The sequence below is a fragment of the Lactuca sativa genome, chromosome 3 (assembly GCF_002870075.4).
Source record: "Lactuca sativa cultivar Salinas chromosome 3, Lsat_Salinas_v11, whole genome shotgun sequence".
Classification (NCBI taxonomy): Eukaryota; Viridiplantae; Streptophyta; class Magnoliopsida; order Asterales; family Asteraceae; genus Lactuca; species Lactuca sativa.
The window spans coordinates 49816128-49829785 of record NC_056625.2 but is presented as its reverse complement, the minus strand read 5'-3'; the positions used below and the strand labels follow the sequence as shown (position 1 = coordinate 49829785).

The window sequence follows — 13658 nt, the reverse complement described above, 5'->3', positions numbered from 1 at the left end:
ATATATATATATATATATATATATATAGAGAGAGAGAGAGAGAGAGAGAGAGTTAGGCTCAGGTGTTATAACTAAGTATTGTGTAGATGTAGGGATTAATATGAACCATTCATTTCAAATACATAGACAAGGGTATTATAGTACACTGCTAAATCACATTAATTATTTTAATAACCTAAATCCTAATAAATTAGGAAACTAAACATTATCACTAATTTTTAATCCCCTATTTAGGCAAACATCTTCAACACAGTAACCTACACCACCATCTCCATTTGACTATCTACTTCATCGATTCATCCAAACCTATTCTCTCATCGATCATCGATTTTTCGCATGTAAGTTCTCGATTCCATTTTCTACATGAAATTTCTAATATACACTCATTGCCTGCTACTATGCTCCTGGCATAATCGATTTTCTACACTATCATCTAAAATAAAGCACAAACTGGTTTTTTTTTTTCTAACATTTCCTTATACCACCGCCTCTAACATTATCTCTCTCTCTCTCTCTCTCTCACATTCGTTTTCCCTTATATGAAATTAGGGTTTTTTTTTCCACTGAAAGTAGCGACAGTTCCTTATCAATCTATATGTTAGTTTTTGGTATATTTCTTCCGATTACGCTAGCTGTTTCTCTCCACCGCTATCTTCTCCATCCATGTTCGATTTCTTATCACGACTTGAGTTCCATTAGCTCGTCGTGTGGTCAAAATTTCAATGTCGATCTACTGTGCGCTTCCTTCTTTTCTTACAAGTTCCATCTCTACCTCTCAAATTCTAATAATCACTTTATTGATCATCTTCATCTTCTTCTTTAGTTCTTTTTTTTCCATACTTCATAGGATTCACGAGTTAAGTGTGGAGGAAATTTGTAGCTAGGGCTTATAATTGATTCGTAGATTAAATTGGGGTACTTTTTAAAAGTGTTTTTTGGATACTTTTTATTCTTGAAACTTTAGTTATTTCTTTCCACCGACAGAGGGGAGTGGGAAGATGCATATGGTGATGTTGGGGATGAAAGGTTTATGGGTGGTGGTTGACAGTTAGAAGTAAACACTATCAAATATAATGTTTGCAATGGTAATTGTTCATTTCTCATCTTCTTTTTTTATAATATTGATATGTAAATAGGGGCTAAGATAACTTGGCAGCTATTCTTAGCTTGTTCTTTAAGTATTGTTCACATACCCATTGCTCTCTGTGTTTTCTACTTATCAATGTATGCTTTCTATTACTTATGGGTTTTTTTTCTCATAAACCGAAACAACTCGCTTGTAAGTTTCTTTTTTTTGTAGATTGGAAGGATAGAAAAAATAAAAGAAAATTGAATAGATATTTTGAGTATTTAGTAATTTTTGGATTTCTTTGTAATTGTGATTGTCGGATGTGATTTCTGAAGGAGAGCCTTAAAAGGAACCGAACACATATTCTATAGTTGTGTATACGCAATTTATACCACATACTAAACAAGCCTGAAGTTGGCTAAAAGGTTGTTGAGTTAAGAGCAAATGAGATCACCAAAGAGTTTGAGAATACAAGTTAAGAGCACATGGGTTTTACTGATCAATTCAACTCTAAAATTTTAGGTTTCTTGATTCGGGTACCATCAACTCCTTTTTTTCTCTATGTGTGCTGCATTTGATCAACACGTTTTATATTCTTTAAGAATATTTTGTAGCTAAGGTATCCTTCTATTAGAATAATTTGTAGACATTCTTATATTATTGTAAAAAGTATTATATCTGACCATACGATATGCATTTTATTAGAATTACTAAAGTTTGTTTTATTATTTGTTATATAAAGGCTTAAAGAAAGTTATTCTCATAGAATGCGTGAAGTGAAGATGGTGATCAATGACATGAAGGTTAGATGATGGTATATGTAATGAAGATGAACAATGGTCACCAAAGAAAGCACTATTCATCATTATATTCTCGCAGAATAATCTACAATAGAATGATAAGGATATGTTTAATAGTATATTCTTATAGAATAATCAACAAATTGTGTTTGTTTTTTAGTGGTAAGTGTTTCATTATCATAGAATAGAATATAAAGTTTTTTATTTTTTTAGAGTGTGATAGAAAAAATTAACATGCATGTATCCAAAATTTTGTTATTTTTCGAGAAGTAAGACTCTTTATTAGTTTATGACTTGCATTTTCATACAAAATCATTATAAAAGAAAGTCGTCCTGACAGAATAAAACCGCATATGCTTAAAAATTAAGTTAGAATTATTTAATCTGAATTAATTAAAACAAATTAGAATTCAAAATTAAGATAATCAAATATCCCTAAAAATCCGAATTTTTTTTTATTAAATTTGTCTTTCCATATTTAAGGCAATGCAAATGTACTATATTACCATTCTTTTAATTAAATGTTATTATTCTATTTTTTTTAATTTAATAATATAGGTAAATCATTTTCTTAAAATAACTAAAATGATTATTCCATATTCATTCTAACTAGATCCCTTTTATATTTGACTTTTGGGTCCATTTTAGGGCTTTTGGTATTGCATTTCGTGTGATGAACCACGATCTGAAGTTGCCACTTCAGATCTAGGCTCATCTTGGCTCTTATCATCATAAAGTCTCAGTCTTTAGCATGTTGGTGAAGCTCTTTTCCTATAACCTCTTCTTTATCTTGATTTAAGTCATTAGCATATTGCATGCACGTAAATCTTGCAACTTTACGTGATAAACATGTCCTAGGAGCTTGAATTTGTAGTATGGATCCTTAGCATGGCTTAAAAAGCATCTGTGTGGATGAAGGACCGAAGGGACTCGGCGAGTGGCATGGTCGACTCAGATGAAGATTATAATAGACCTGGCGAGTCAGTAGAATGACTTGGCGAGTCCGATGAAGATTGCCTTGTGCTCGGCGTGTCAAACGAGTGACTCGGCGAGTTGGCAAGTTATGCAAGGAACTCGGCGAGTAGCAGAGGATACTCGACGAGTTGAGGTCAACATGGACTGTTGACCTTGGCAGTTGACTTTGACTTTGACCAGTTGACTTCTGAGGGTATTTTTGGTAAATTGGACATTATAGCAAAGGACATTGGTGAATATAGGTGTTGGAGTTGGAGTTACATTTGGAGGAGTTTGACACTATATTCTGAGCTACTTGCGAGGTGAGTTATCCTCACTGTATTAAGGGGTCTAAGGCACCAAGGCCGGCCCATTGGATTTTATATCCTAGTAGTTATTGATATGTTGAGTTTGAGCTAGTAATGTATGACAGTGGTATGCTAGTTTGGTAGATCTATAGAACTATCTGTGATTCTGTATGATTATCTATATGTGCATTAGTTATGGTATATATCGACATATTATGTGAGATGGGTTGAGGAGATACTGCTTTGTGCAGTAATCAGCAAACCCGACAGCATTCCAGATACGAGCTGATGGAGACTCATACTGTGCGCTCGGTGGCAATCCAGATGTGAGTTGTGGGCCCGTAAGGAAACCCATACTCAAATTATGGGCCCAAGGGGTAACCCAATCTGTAAAGTTGTGGACCCAGTATATGCTGTTATTTGTATATGTGTTATGTGCAGTGTATCGATATTTTGGGGGAACTCACTAAGCTTTCGGGCTTACAGTTTTAGTTTATTGTTTCAGGTACATCGGGGGATCGCGGCAAGGAGAAAGCATGATCGTACAGCTCCTCATGTTTAATTTATGTTTCTGGGAAAAACTCTGATATAGACTATTTTGAAAACAAGTCTGTAATAACTATGGGTTTTAAATGTTTTGAAAAGTTCAAATTTGTCTTGAAATTTTTGGGTGTTACCCGAGAAAAGATTGGTTCCTCAATTCTAAGGTTTAAAATGGCTCCTTGTTGAACCCAACTATATATATATATATATATATATATATATATATATATATATATATATATATATATATATATATATATATATATATATATATATATGGATTGGTTTAATCTACAATATTCCTTAGTTTAATCAATATCTGAAATTCAAAAACTAAGGGGTTGTTTGTTAAAAAAAAAAAAAAAAAAAAAACTATTTCGGGGTCCGCCAAGCAAAACACGCACAACACTTGACATTTCGCAATTGTTTGTTTTCTAAAAGACTTCCGACTTAAAAGTTGATGTGTGTGTTGCGCGGCGCATCACTCGACCTTCCTTTTCAAACCGGTTCTCACCACTACAAGAAAAATGCCAATTAGTAACGAAAACAAAATGGTCACTAACAATAGAAGGACTCGTCACCAAGCGATTTAGTGACCAAAATTTTGGTCGTCACTATAGGTCCGTCACAAAAATATCTTAGTGACGAAAATGTAAAAGTAGTCACTAAATAGTGACTAAAACATAATGGTCACTGAATTTATGACGACCCCTTTCGTTACTAAATGTTGTCACTAAACAATTAAAGTCGTCACTGATTTATCTACTTATAGACCATAAAAAGTCGTCACTGTCTAATCCAATTAGTGACCTTAGAAAGTCGTCACTAGTTTATTCAATTAGTGACCATAAAAAGTTGTCACTAATTTATCCAATTAGTTACCAAAAAACCTTGGTCATTGATTTTTGTTGCTATTTCTTGTATTTAACCCATTTACAAATTGATTTGTAAATTAGGAAGAAGAATACAACTGCCATTGAATATAAAAATAATAATACAATAATATAATTTTTGTTTATTTTTAACTTAATATCTTCAGTGGGTTACAAATTAATGGTAACAAGAAATTCCCTTATGGTAACAAATTTAATTGGTCTTCTACAAAACTCGGGTATTTCATCAGCATCTCTTCGCCTGCCATATGGACCAAGATTGCATTGATAATCATGAGGAGTTTCATCTGCGAACCATGTAAAGAGCAACATGTAATGCATATTTGCATTATTTGTATTACTATTATAAGATATATTTATACATTTATGCATATCATTATGTACAGAAATCAAGAGATATAAACTCACCACAAAAGTTACAGATGAAAACATCTTCCACGGTCAGCAAATTTCATGAATGGAAAGAATGTTTACAATGGGAACAACGAACATAGCCACATTCACCAAAATCCATTATCTTAAAAATAAGACACATTTTGAGGCCATATTGAAATGAGTATATTTCAATTTCAAAAACTTCAAGAAAACTAGTATTTTCAAGTCTTACTTGTGTAAGTTGCTTGGATGGATGTGAAAGGGCCAGGGGATGAACCAGAGATATGTTGAGAAGATCCTAAATTAAACTAAGAAACAAATGTAATGTTCACCAGAAAAGTTGATGAAAGGGGATACATATTACGAAAAGACATAAATTAGAACAAATACTTCCATAATCAAATCCATCAAGGAACATTAAGCGACGATTGTATCGTTTATCTTTAACTACCTTTTTAATTGCAATAGCTTCTCCACTTTCTAAGCACTTGGCATGCACAAGAGGGTAAAAAAGTAATTCCACTAGAGTTGTTGCTTCAAGACTCAAAGTATTACCTGAAACATAATTTCAAAAGAATCTTGGCCAAGCATGCGCTCTGCCATATAGCTTATTGTCTGAAAGATAAAACGTAACCAAATATCATATTGTTCATTTAATACAATTACAAAAGTGATTGATAAATGATAATTACGTGTTTGGGTTGGCCACCATACCCTTCATTTTAAACCCGAGAACAGTAATAGTTGTATATGATGGGTATCTTAAAATGTAGTCTCATGATGAGATGACAGTTAAAAGTCAACCAAGATAGATAGGAAGGAGTATCCTCTGTTAAGTGTAAAAAAGATTATTGTGGGCCAAAAGATCGCAACTTTCTTAGTAGTTCTCTAGTGAGTTTTCCCACTAAAATAACAAGTGCTAAATAAAAAATCAATATGTTAGTTGATGATGCAAGTATGCAACTCCCTATTTCAAAACACAAAATGAGTAACATATTACCTACATGTCAATTGGAAAATCATCTTGAAAGTGGTGAGGAAAGAAAAAATCTTTTTGCTTTTAGTGAATGCGGGTTTTCCTTCATGTATAGAAACAAAAAGCATTAGCTTTTCTAAATAAGAAACCCCAAATTAATGAAAATGAAAACAATATGTTAAGAGAATAAACATGGTTCACTGACATGAAGCTTTGAAGTAACTTGTCCAAGATTCGAGCTTTTGTTGCAAAAGAAATTAGAATCAAAGGATTCTCATTGCCAACAACATGTTGAAGGCATATAAATATGTTATTATTACCAATGTACTTTGATGAAGGAAAAAAAGAAAAAAAAACCCATTTGAAATTATCTTTTGTACTTTGAAAGAGTAAATATGTTACATGTGCTTCAAGAGCTTGACTTTGCTGCTGATCAACTGAAAAAGTTAGTTCAAATCAAAATGGTATGAGGCTATTATTAAAACACATGAATTTACCATAGGTGGTGCTATATGCTAACATGTTATAGTATGAAATAGTCAAATAGAAACCTCTGGTGAGCTAGGGGTAATTCCAATTAACACCAACCATTTCTCAAACGGATCACATCTATAGTTGATTATTTGATTGTTTGATAGATTAGCTATTCTGTCAAACATCTTTGTAGGTTAAGAATCACATGTAAGAAAAAAGAATGCATCAGGTTTCATAAAATATAACTTGATAAGTTTGAAAGAAAATAGGAATTGTTTGGAAAATAAAGGAAAAGAGTAAAAAAAGAATGCACCATACATTTTATCACAAAGGAAAAGGAAAACAATAAGTTTTTCACCAAAAGTATGTTGGCTTAGCTCATGGAACCAATCATATATTTTTTCCTGAAAGCATTTCTTGCATTTCTACCATTTTGCCTTAGTGTATACAGTGTAATCACCCATGATAGGACTAACACTGTTATTCCAAAACTCCTGAATTAAACAGATCGAATATTATGATAGTGAATTTTGTGTGGGGATTTTCATCGAACATGCGTGCATCGTTTACACCAAAAAAAGTATCTTATAGAAAAGCCTACTAACTTGAATATTGGAAGAAGAATCATAATTTGCAATAACAGTAGAACGAAAAAAGTAATTTCATAAGTTTGAAATTGCTAACTTAGTTAATCAAGCAATCCATAGAAAACAATCAACAATAACCTTTCACGCTTTAAAAAACAGAGCAAGAGTAGATAGATGGAAAGAGGGGGGGGGGGGGGGGGGGTGAGACCGAAGACATACCTAGGTGCATCGACAGGAGGGCGTGGAGCGTGCCGATGAACCAGAGAGAGAGGTGTTGAACTGCCAGATAGTGGTGCGTATTCGTCGATTGAGGGTTGTATATGTCAACGTTGACGAGGACTAGTGACTCGTAGTGACAACTATTGAGATTTGGTCACTGAATTTGTATCACTACCAAAATTCAGTGACGACTTTGTGCATGGTGACCAAAGGATGCAGTTAGTGACCAGATTCCAGGTCGTCACTAAAAACTTGGTCATTAAAAAGGACTTTTTTTTGTAGTGTTGCACTTTACTTTAAAGTATATTACTCAACATGAAATTTTTTTCAAAACTTTTATTATTTTAATAATATTATGAAGGATATTATAAACAATTCAAATTTAATTTATATAATTTAAAACCGTTTGGTATGTTTCATATAAATATTTTTTTGTTACATTGTTAAATAAATTATATAGTTAATCACTAAAATTATCAAATTTGTTGAAGTTAACCGAAAAAATAATCATCATCTAAAATTTAACAAAATGGAGATGTTGTTCGTTAAATTAATAATTTTATTTATTGTTATTTTGCAATTATTATGTTTAATTATTTTATATAACTGTTTTAAAAAAATCATATTATAACAGTAATTTTTATATATTCGATTTGAATATGATTAAAACTAAATAAATTTTTTATTTAAATTTTTTTTAATGATTGTATGTCTAATTTCAATTTATTTTTGTAGTAACAAACAAAGAGAATTTTATTATAGTTTGTAGAAGTTTGGCACACATCTTCATACAGAAGATTAGATATCATTTTCACACAATATGCGTTTCCAAAAAAACAAAGAAACCCTAATAAGAAAAGGAAATATAGACGTGTAAACTAGTTGTGGACCGCAAGGAAAAGACTTGTGCAGCAAGTACGACGTCAATCTCAAACCCAACGGGTAGGGACAAATTTCCATTTTTAGTTTACACTTAAAAATAAAATACAACATTTGTACCTCGACTTGCATTAACTTACATATCTGGCTTAAAAGATTTGTTTTCTGTACTATTTCTCTCCAAAATTAACACTTGCATTTCATTTGAGTCTTTATGTCCCATAAAATACATGAAAGTGGCAGCACAACTTGAAAAATCGATCACGAAGATGATGAAATATACAAATTGATTATGAGTTTTACTTTTATGAGAAATTTCCTTTTATTAATTTATAATTTTAATCTAAAACATATATCTTTGTTATGTCATTTTGGAAAACTGGAGTTTGTTATCAAATTGTTTTATTCATAAGTTAACAATCCATGTTAGTGGATTTGATCAAACTACAAATGAATGATGTTATTGAGTTAATTGTAAAAATAATTTCACTTTCTTTATGTAGAGAAGACTACTGAAAAACAATAACACATGGATCATAACTATAATAACTCAAACACAAGGGACTTGATTGAACATTATCCGTAGAAAAATCCTGTCCCTTTATTCATCATCAACAAGACTCAAAAGTCAAAAGTTAAATCAATTACAATTTCTCTTTGACTCACCTGCTACTACTTAGTATTAGAACTTGAACCTATAAACACAGTGTGTATCTTCATAGTTAGAGAAAAGAAAAGCACCCTACCTCGATCAATATCCTTTAGAAATGGAGCTAAGTTTTAGTATGATGAACACAGTGGTATGTGTTGTTGGAGTGATAGTGATGATATACGGATGGAGATTTTTCAACTGGGTCTGGTTGAAACCGAAGAAGATGGACAAGTTTCTCAGAGAACAAGGCTTAAACGGAAATCCATACAAATTTCTATATGGAGACATGAAAGAGATGGTGCAGATGACTGCGGATGCCAAATTGAAACCCATAAATCTCACCGATGATATCGTCCCACGTATCATGCCATTTCTTTATAACTCTGCTAAGACTTATGGTATGTATAAGAGCATCTAGTAGAGTTTATTTATGGAGTTTTTTAAAGGAAATTTTTAGAAAAAAAAAAGTTAACTGAAAATTCTTTTATAATTAGTTTCCTCGCAAAAATCCATTCATGTTAATAAAGTCTTTTTAAAAAACCATTGACCAGATGAAATCGGTTAACAAATTTTCCAGCTTATATGGATAAATTTTATTGAGGTGAAATATATGTATGTTTGAAGTTTGAACAAAAATTGATGTATTAATTAGGTTGTCTCAGCTTTGTCTACCTTATCTTGCCTTATTTTTAAATGAAGATAATTGGGTATTTTGGTTTGAATTTTTTATGTGGGTACCTATATATCCATTTTATAATTCGAAATGCATTGTATGTATGAATGACAATTTTTGGAATTGAAAATATTGTGATTTTTCTGAAAATTTTACATTTTTTTAACGATACTTATACATTACTCTATCAATTTATAAATCTAAAAATACACTCAACAATAGAAAAGTTTTTTTTTTTTTTATCAACTTACGAGACCCATCAATTTACTTTATATATGATTTTATTAATTTTTTTGCATAACTTGTCTATTTACAATCGGTTAAAAGATCCTATTATGTAATGCTCTAAACGTATAACTTTAATAAAGTCGTTGGATATTATGGTTTGAACACTCTTGTTGTATGGAAAAGTGAAAATATTTGTATACAGGTAAAGGAAAGAATTTCTATACATGGATGGGCCCACGACCTTTTGTGCACGTAACAGAACCTGCACTAATACGACAGATTTTGGCAAATTATTCTCAATTTCAAAAGATAAATGGAGGAAATCCGTTGGCAAAGTTGCTAGCAAGAGGGCTAGTAGATGTTGAAGCTGATCAATGGGCAAAACATAGAAAGATTATCAATCCTGCATTCCATGTCGAAAAGCTTAAGGTTCATGTTCTTTAAAATTACCAAAGCAAAAGTGCCGATATATATGTAATTATAATTTATAAACCACTGATTCCATTAATGTTCCAAATATGTAGCATATGGTACCCGCTTTTTACATTAGTTGCAGTGAGATGATCAACAAATGGGAAGAATTAACGAAAGAAAAATCGTGTGAAGTTGATGTGCACCCTCATCTCCAAACCCTTACCAGTGATGTAATTTCACGCACAGCATTTGGTAGCAGCTATCAGGAGGGAAGAAAGATATTTGAACTTCAAAAAGAACTAGCAGCGCTAGTTATCAAGGCTTTCCAGTCAATATATATTCCAGGTTCTAGGTGAGCAAGCTTTCCATTAATAATTTTGGTTTTTAGCCGCATATTCTTTCCTAAAGAGTTTTCCATTAATAATACTGTTCGATTATTCAACTATGATTTTGTAGATTTTTGCCTACAAAGAGTAATAGAAGGATGAAGGAGATTGACCGAGATGTGAGGGCTACAATAAACAAAATTATTAATAAACGAGTGACAACAATGAAAGCCGGGGAAAGTAGTAGCGACGATTTATTGGGCATATTATTGGATTCCAATTACAAAGAAATCAAACAAAAAGGGAACACCAATTTTGGACTTAGTACTGAAGAAGTCATTGAAGAATGCAAACTTTTCTATTTTGCAGGCCAAGAAACTACAGCAAATTTGCTCGTTTGGACAATGATTTTGTTAGGCCAACACACAAATTGGCAAGACCGTGCTAGAGATGAAGCTTTAAAGGTGTTTGGAAAAAGAAAACCTGATATTGACGGATTAAATCATCTAAAAATTGTAAGTGTTTTTGCTTCTAGTGATTGGATTTACAAACTTTTTATTAACTAGATAAACGCATAATGAATCTAGTAATATTTATACCAAGCTATATTTTGGGGTTAAAATAGAGCTTAATTATGTGACCCCATGTTTAAACTTGAGCCCTCACTTATCAGTGAGGTAAAATCTAAAGCAATCTGCAACAAATAAAAGAATTTGTGACCATTTTTTTATTATTACACTTGCTAGGAGTTACCTAGTAATCACTTTTATTTGCAGATTAATATGATCTTGCTCGAGGTACTTAGATTATACCCGGTTGGTATAGGATTGGGAAGGATGATTCATGAAGAAACTACATTAGGAAACATAACATTACCAGCGGGTTCACTCCTCCAGTTGCACATGATGCTTTTACATTATGACAATGAAATGTGGGGTGATGACGTGAAAGAGTTCAAGCCTGATAGATTTTCAGAAGGCGTATCAAAGGCAACAAAGGAACAAGCGTCATACTTCCCTTTCGGAGGGGGTCCACGTATATGTATTGGGCAAAATTTTGCTATGTTGGAAGCAAAAATGGCACTCGTTATGATTTTAAGAAGTTTCTCCTTTGAGCTTCCCCCTTCGTACATACATGCTCCGCATACTATCATCACTCTGCAACCTCAGTATGGTGCTCAATTGATTTTGCACAAACTTTAGTGGTTATGGTAGCAAAAACGAGATACATATATTGTTGGTTTATTTTTGTACTATATTATGTGTACAAAAGATGCTTTTTCATCGGAGCATCTAGACAGGGGCAAACTAGTTTTAAAATCAGGCTTAAGAATAAAAGGAGTATATCGTAATAAAATATTAAAATGTAGTAATTGTTTGTAAGACATTGTATCATTTTTTCTCTATTAAGTATTAAATAGATCAAGTATCCTACAATTAATGAAGCATGCGTGAAAAGGGTATTAAAAGGGAGAAACCAACTCCCTTTTAGCCGTTCATCGGCTTTTCCTTCTCCACAACCTTTGATTCTCCAATGAAATGCTTCCAGAGTTGTTTCATCGACGTCTACTACACGTAAATACATAAGACCCTTTAATCCTCTTTCATCTATGCCACTGAACGTTGAAACCCTTTCATATATTCCATGTGAAAACCCTACAATCTCCTCTGTCGCATGTCGCCTACTCTTTAACCCTCTTTAGATCACCATGGCTCAATCAGCAATCCTCAGCCGTCGATTTTAGACCACCATTATCACCAGGAGGAGCAACAATCGTCGTCGGAGTTTTCTCTGCCTCCAATGTTGGAATTCGACTTCTTTCGTGATGACAATAAGGATGGTTCTATTAGCCATACCCGTCGACTTTGCGCTTCACCATTATGTCATCATTTGAAGAAATTAGAAGCACCATGGGTACTTCAAGAGCTCTTGAACTGGCATTCTAGGGACTTGGTATGTTCCTACAAAAATATTTTGTATATGAACTATGTTCTTGTTCTGTTTCGTATCTCCTCAACAAATTGAATTCAAATTATTTCTCTCAAATAATAGACTCCACTTCATGCATTGTGCCTTGTTTATCATATAGCATTAACATGATTGATTCTGAAATGGAATGAAAGCCAATCAAGCAAAATATAGAAACAATTATAGGCAATGAACTTTTGCAAAATGGTGATACTTATTTTTCTTTTCCTTGTGAGATGAAGGTCTTGAAAATGTTTGTTGACCACACTCTTAAACCAACTTAGTAATATTTGTTTAAGTCACAAGGTTATTTCTAGAACTTTACAATTAAATGATGGTCATGGTGTGTAATTAATTAAATGCCGAATGAGTAGGACGATAGATTGATGTTGGTGCAAAATTAAATGAGAGTGACATACCATTTGGATCTATCCTGAAACACAAGTAAGCATGTTAACATAATGGATTATGATAAGGAACCCCTTTTTTCTCCCTCACCCAATCACCCACAAACACATAATGAATAGGTTTTTTTTCAAAAAAAAATTGTTTAAGAAACTTCGGTAACGAAAGGTTTTACCATCAATGGGCTTAATATGGTCAAAGACTTATGGTGTTTGAATTTGATGTTTGAATTTGAATTACAGGGTGTGTCGATCTAAAAATTTGGATTAAACTATAATAACAGTAAGATGATATGAAAGGGACATCAGATTATGACTCTTGGACGAAGAACCTACTTGGGAATGCTTCGTACCAGTGTCTCTAAGGTTTTTCTTAACTTTTGTAGATTGAGCTTCTTACATTATGGCTCATTGATTAATCATGTAACATTTTAGTATAATTACAGATGTTAACATCAAAGCCTCTAGTTTCATAAGAAATACCTTAAAAAATTGAATATGATGACATCAGTTGGAAGTTGTAACTTCAGGTGTGGTTCTTGAAAACTTTACACTTAAGGTTGGAGGGAGTGGAGTCAAGTTTGCCACAGTCCACGTAGGCGTCATCTAGGATTTGCCACACTGCTTCAAAATTTTGCCATTTAGTGGGTGTGGGTTGTTGAAAACAAGTGATAACAATCGATTGGACTCACAATATCTAAGAATTTATTCAAGAACAAAAGGGCTTTTATAGCCATTACAAATAACAGAAAGAACGAGAAAGACTCAATACATAACAAATTGATATCTTCCCTAAATCTCGTTCAACACGAAGAAGAAGGGAACAACCTGGTACTTCGGATTACTAAGTCACACTGACTCTTGGCTTTGGGCCTTATTTCAAACATAACCTAAAAACGTGGGCTAACCCAAACAT

General features: G+C 32.8%; 1 protein-coding gene and 1 long non-coding RNA gene across 3 annotated transcripts; both read left to right on the top strand.

Moving 5' to 3' along the window:
* Positions 1-348: 348 nt before the first annotated feature.
* Positions 349-2138, top strand: LOC122196989 (uncharacterized). The gene is made up of 2 exons (XR_006189756.2): positions 349-1085; positions 1812-2138. It is a non-coding gene; the product is annotated as an uncharacterized LOC122196989 (long non-coding RNA).
* A 6610-nt stretch (positions 2139-8748) lies between these two features.
* Positions 8749-11810, top strand: LOC111884407 (cytochrome P450 CYP72A219). Of its 2 annotated transcripts, none has more exons than XM_042900105.2 (5): positions 8749-9127; positions 9833-10059; positions 10155-10396; positions 10501-10885; positions 11196-11348. In XM_042900105.2, exons 1-5 carry the CDS (start codon positions 8845-8847, stop codon positions 11208-11210), a joined length of 1152 nt encoding a protein of 383 aa, XP_042756039.1. In that variant the 5' UTR covers positions 8749-8844; the 3' UTR covers positions 11211-11348. The 2 variants fall into 2 exon arrangements, with proteins under 2 accessions (XP_042756039.1, XP_023736497.1); XM_023880729.3 differs by having other exon boundaries at positions 8753-9127; positions 11147-11810.
* The last annotated feature ends 1848 nt before the right edge of the window (positions 11811-13658 follow it).

What these genes read in the sequence shown, in the direction of transcription:
- LOC111884407 (XM_023880729.3), top strand. Translation starts at nt 8,845, where the DNA reads ATGGAGCTAAGTTTTAGTATGATGAACACAGTGGTATGTGTTGTTGGA. An exon ending in ATATATATTCCAGGTTCTAG is followed by an intron (nt 10,397 to 10,500) that starts GTGAGCAAGCTT and finishes ATGATTTTGTAG; the next exon opens with ATTTTTGCCTACAAAGAGTA. An exon ending in GATTAAATCATCTAAAAATT is followed by an intron (nt 10,886 to 11,146) that starts GTAAGTGTTTTT and finishes TTTTATTTGCAG; the next exon opens with ATTAATATGATCTTGCTCGA.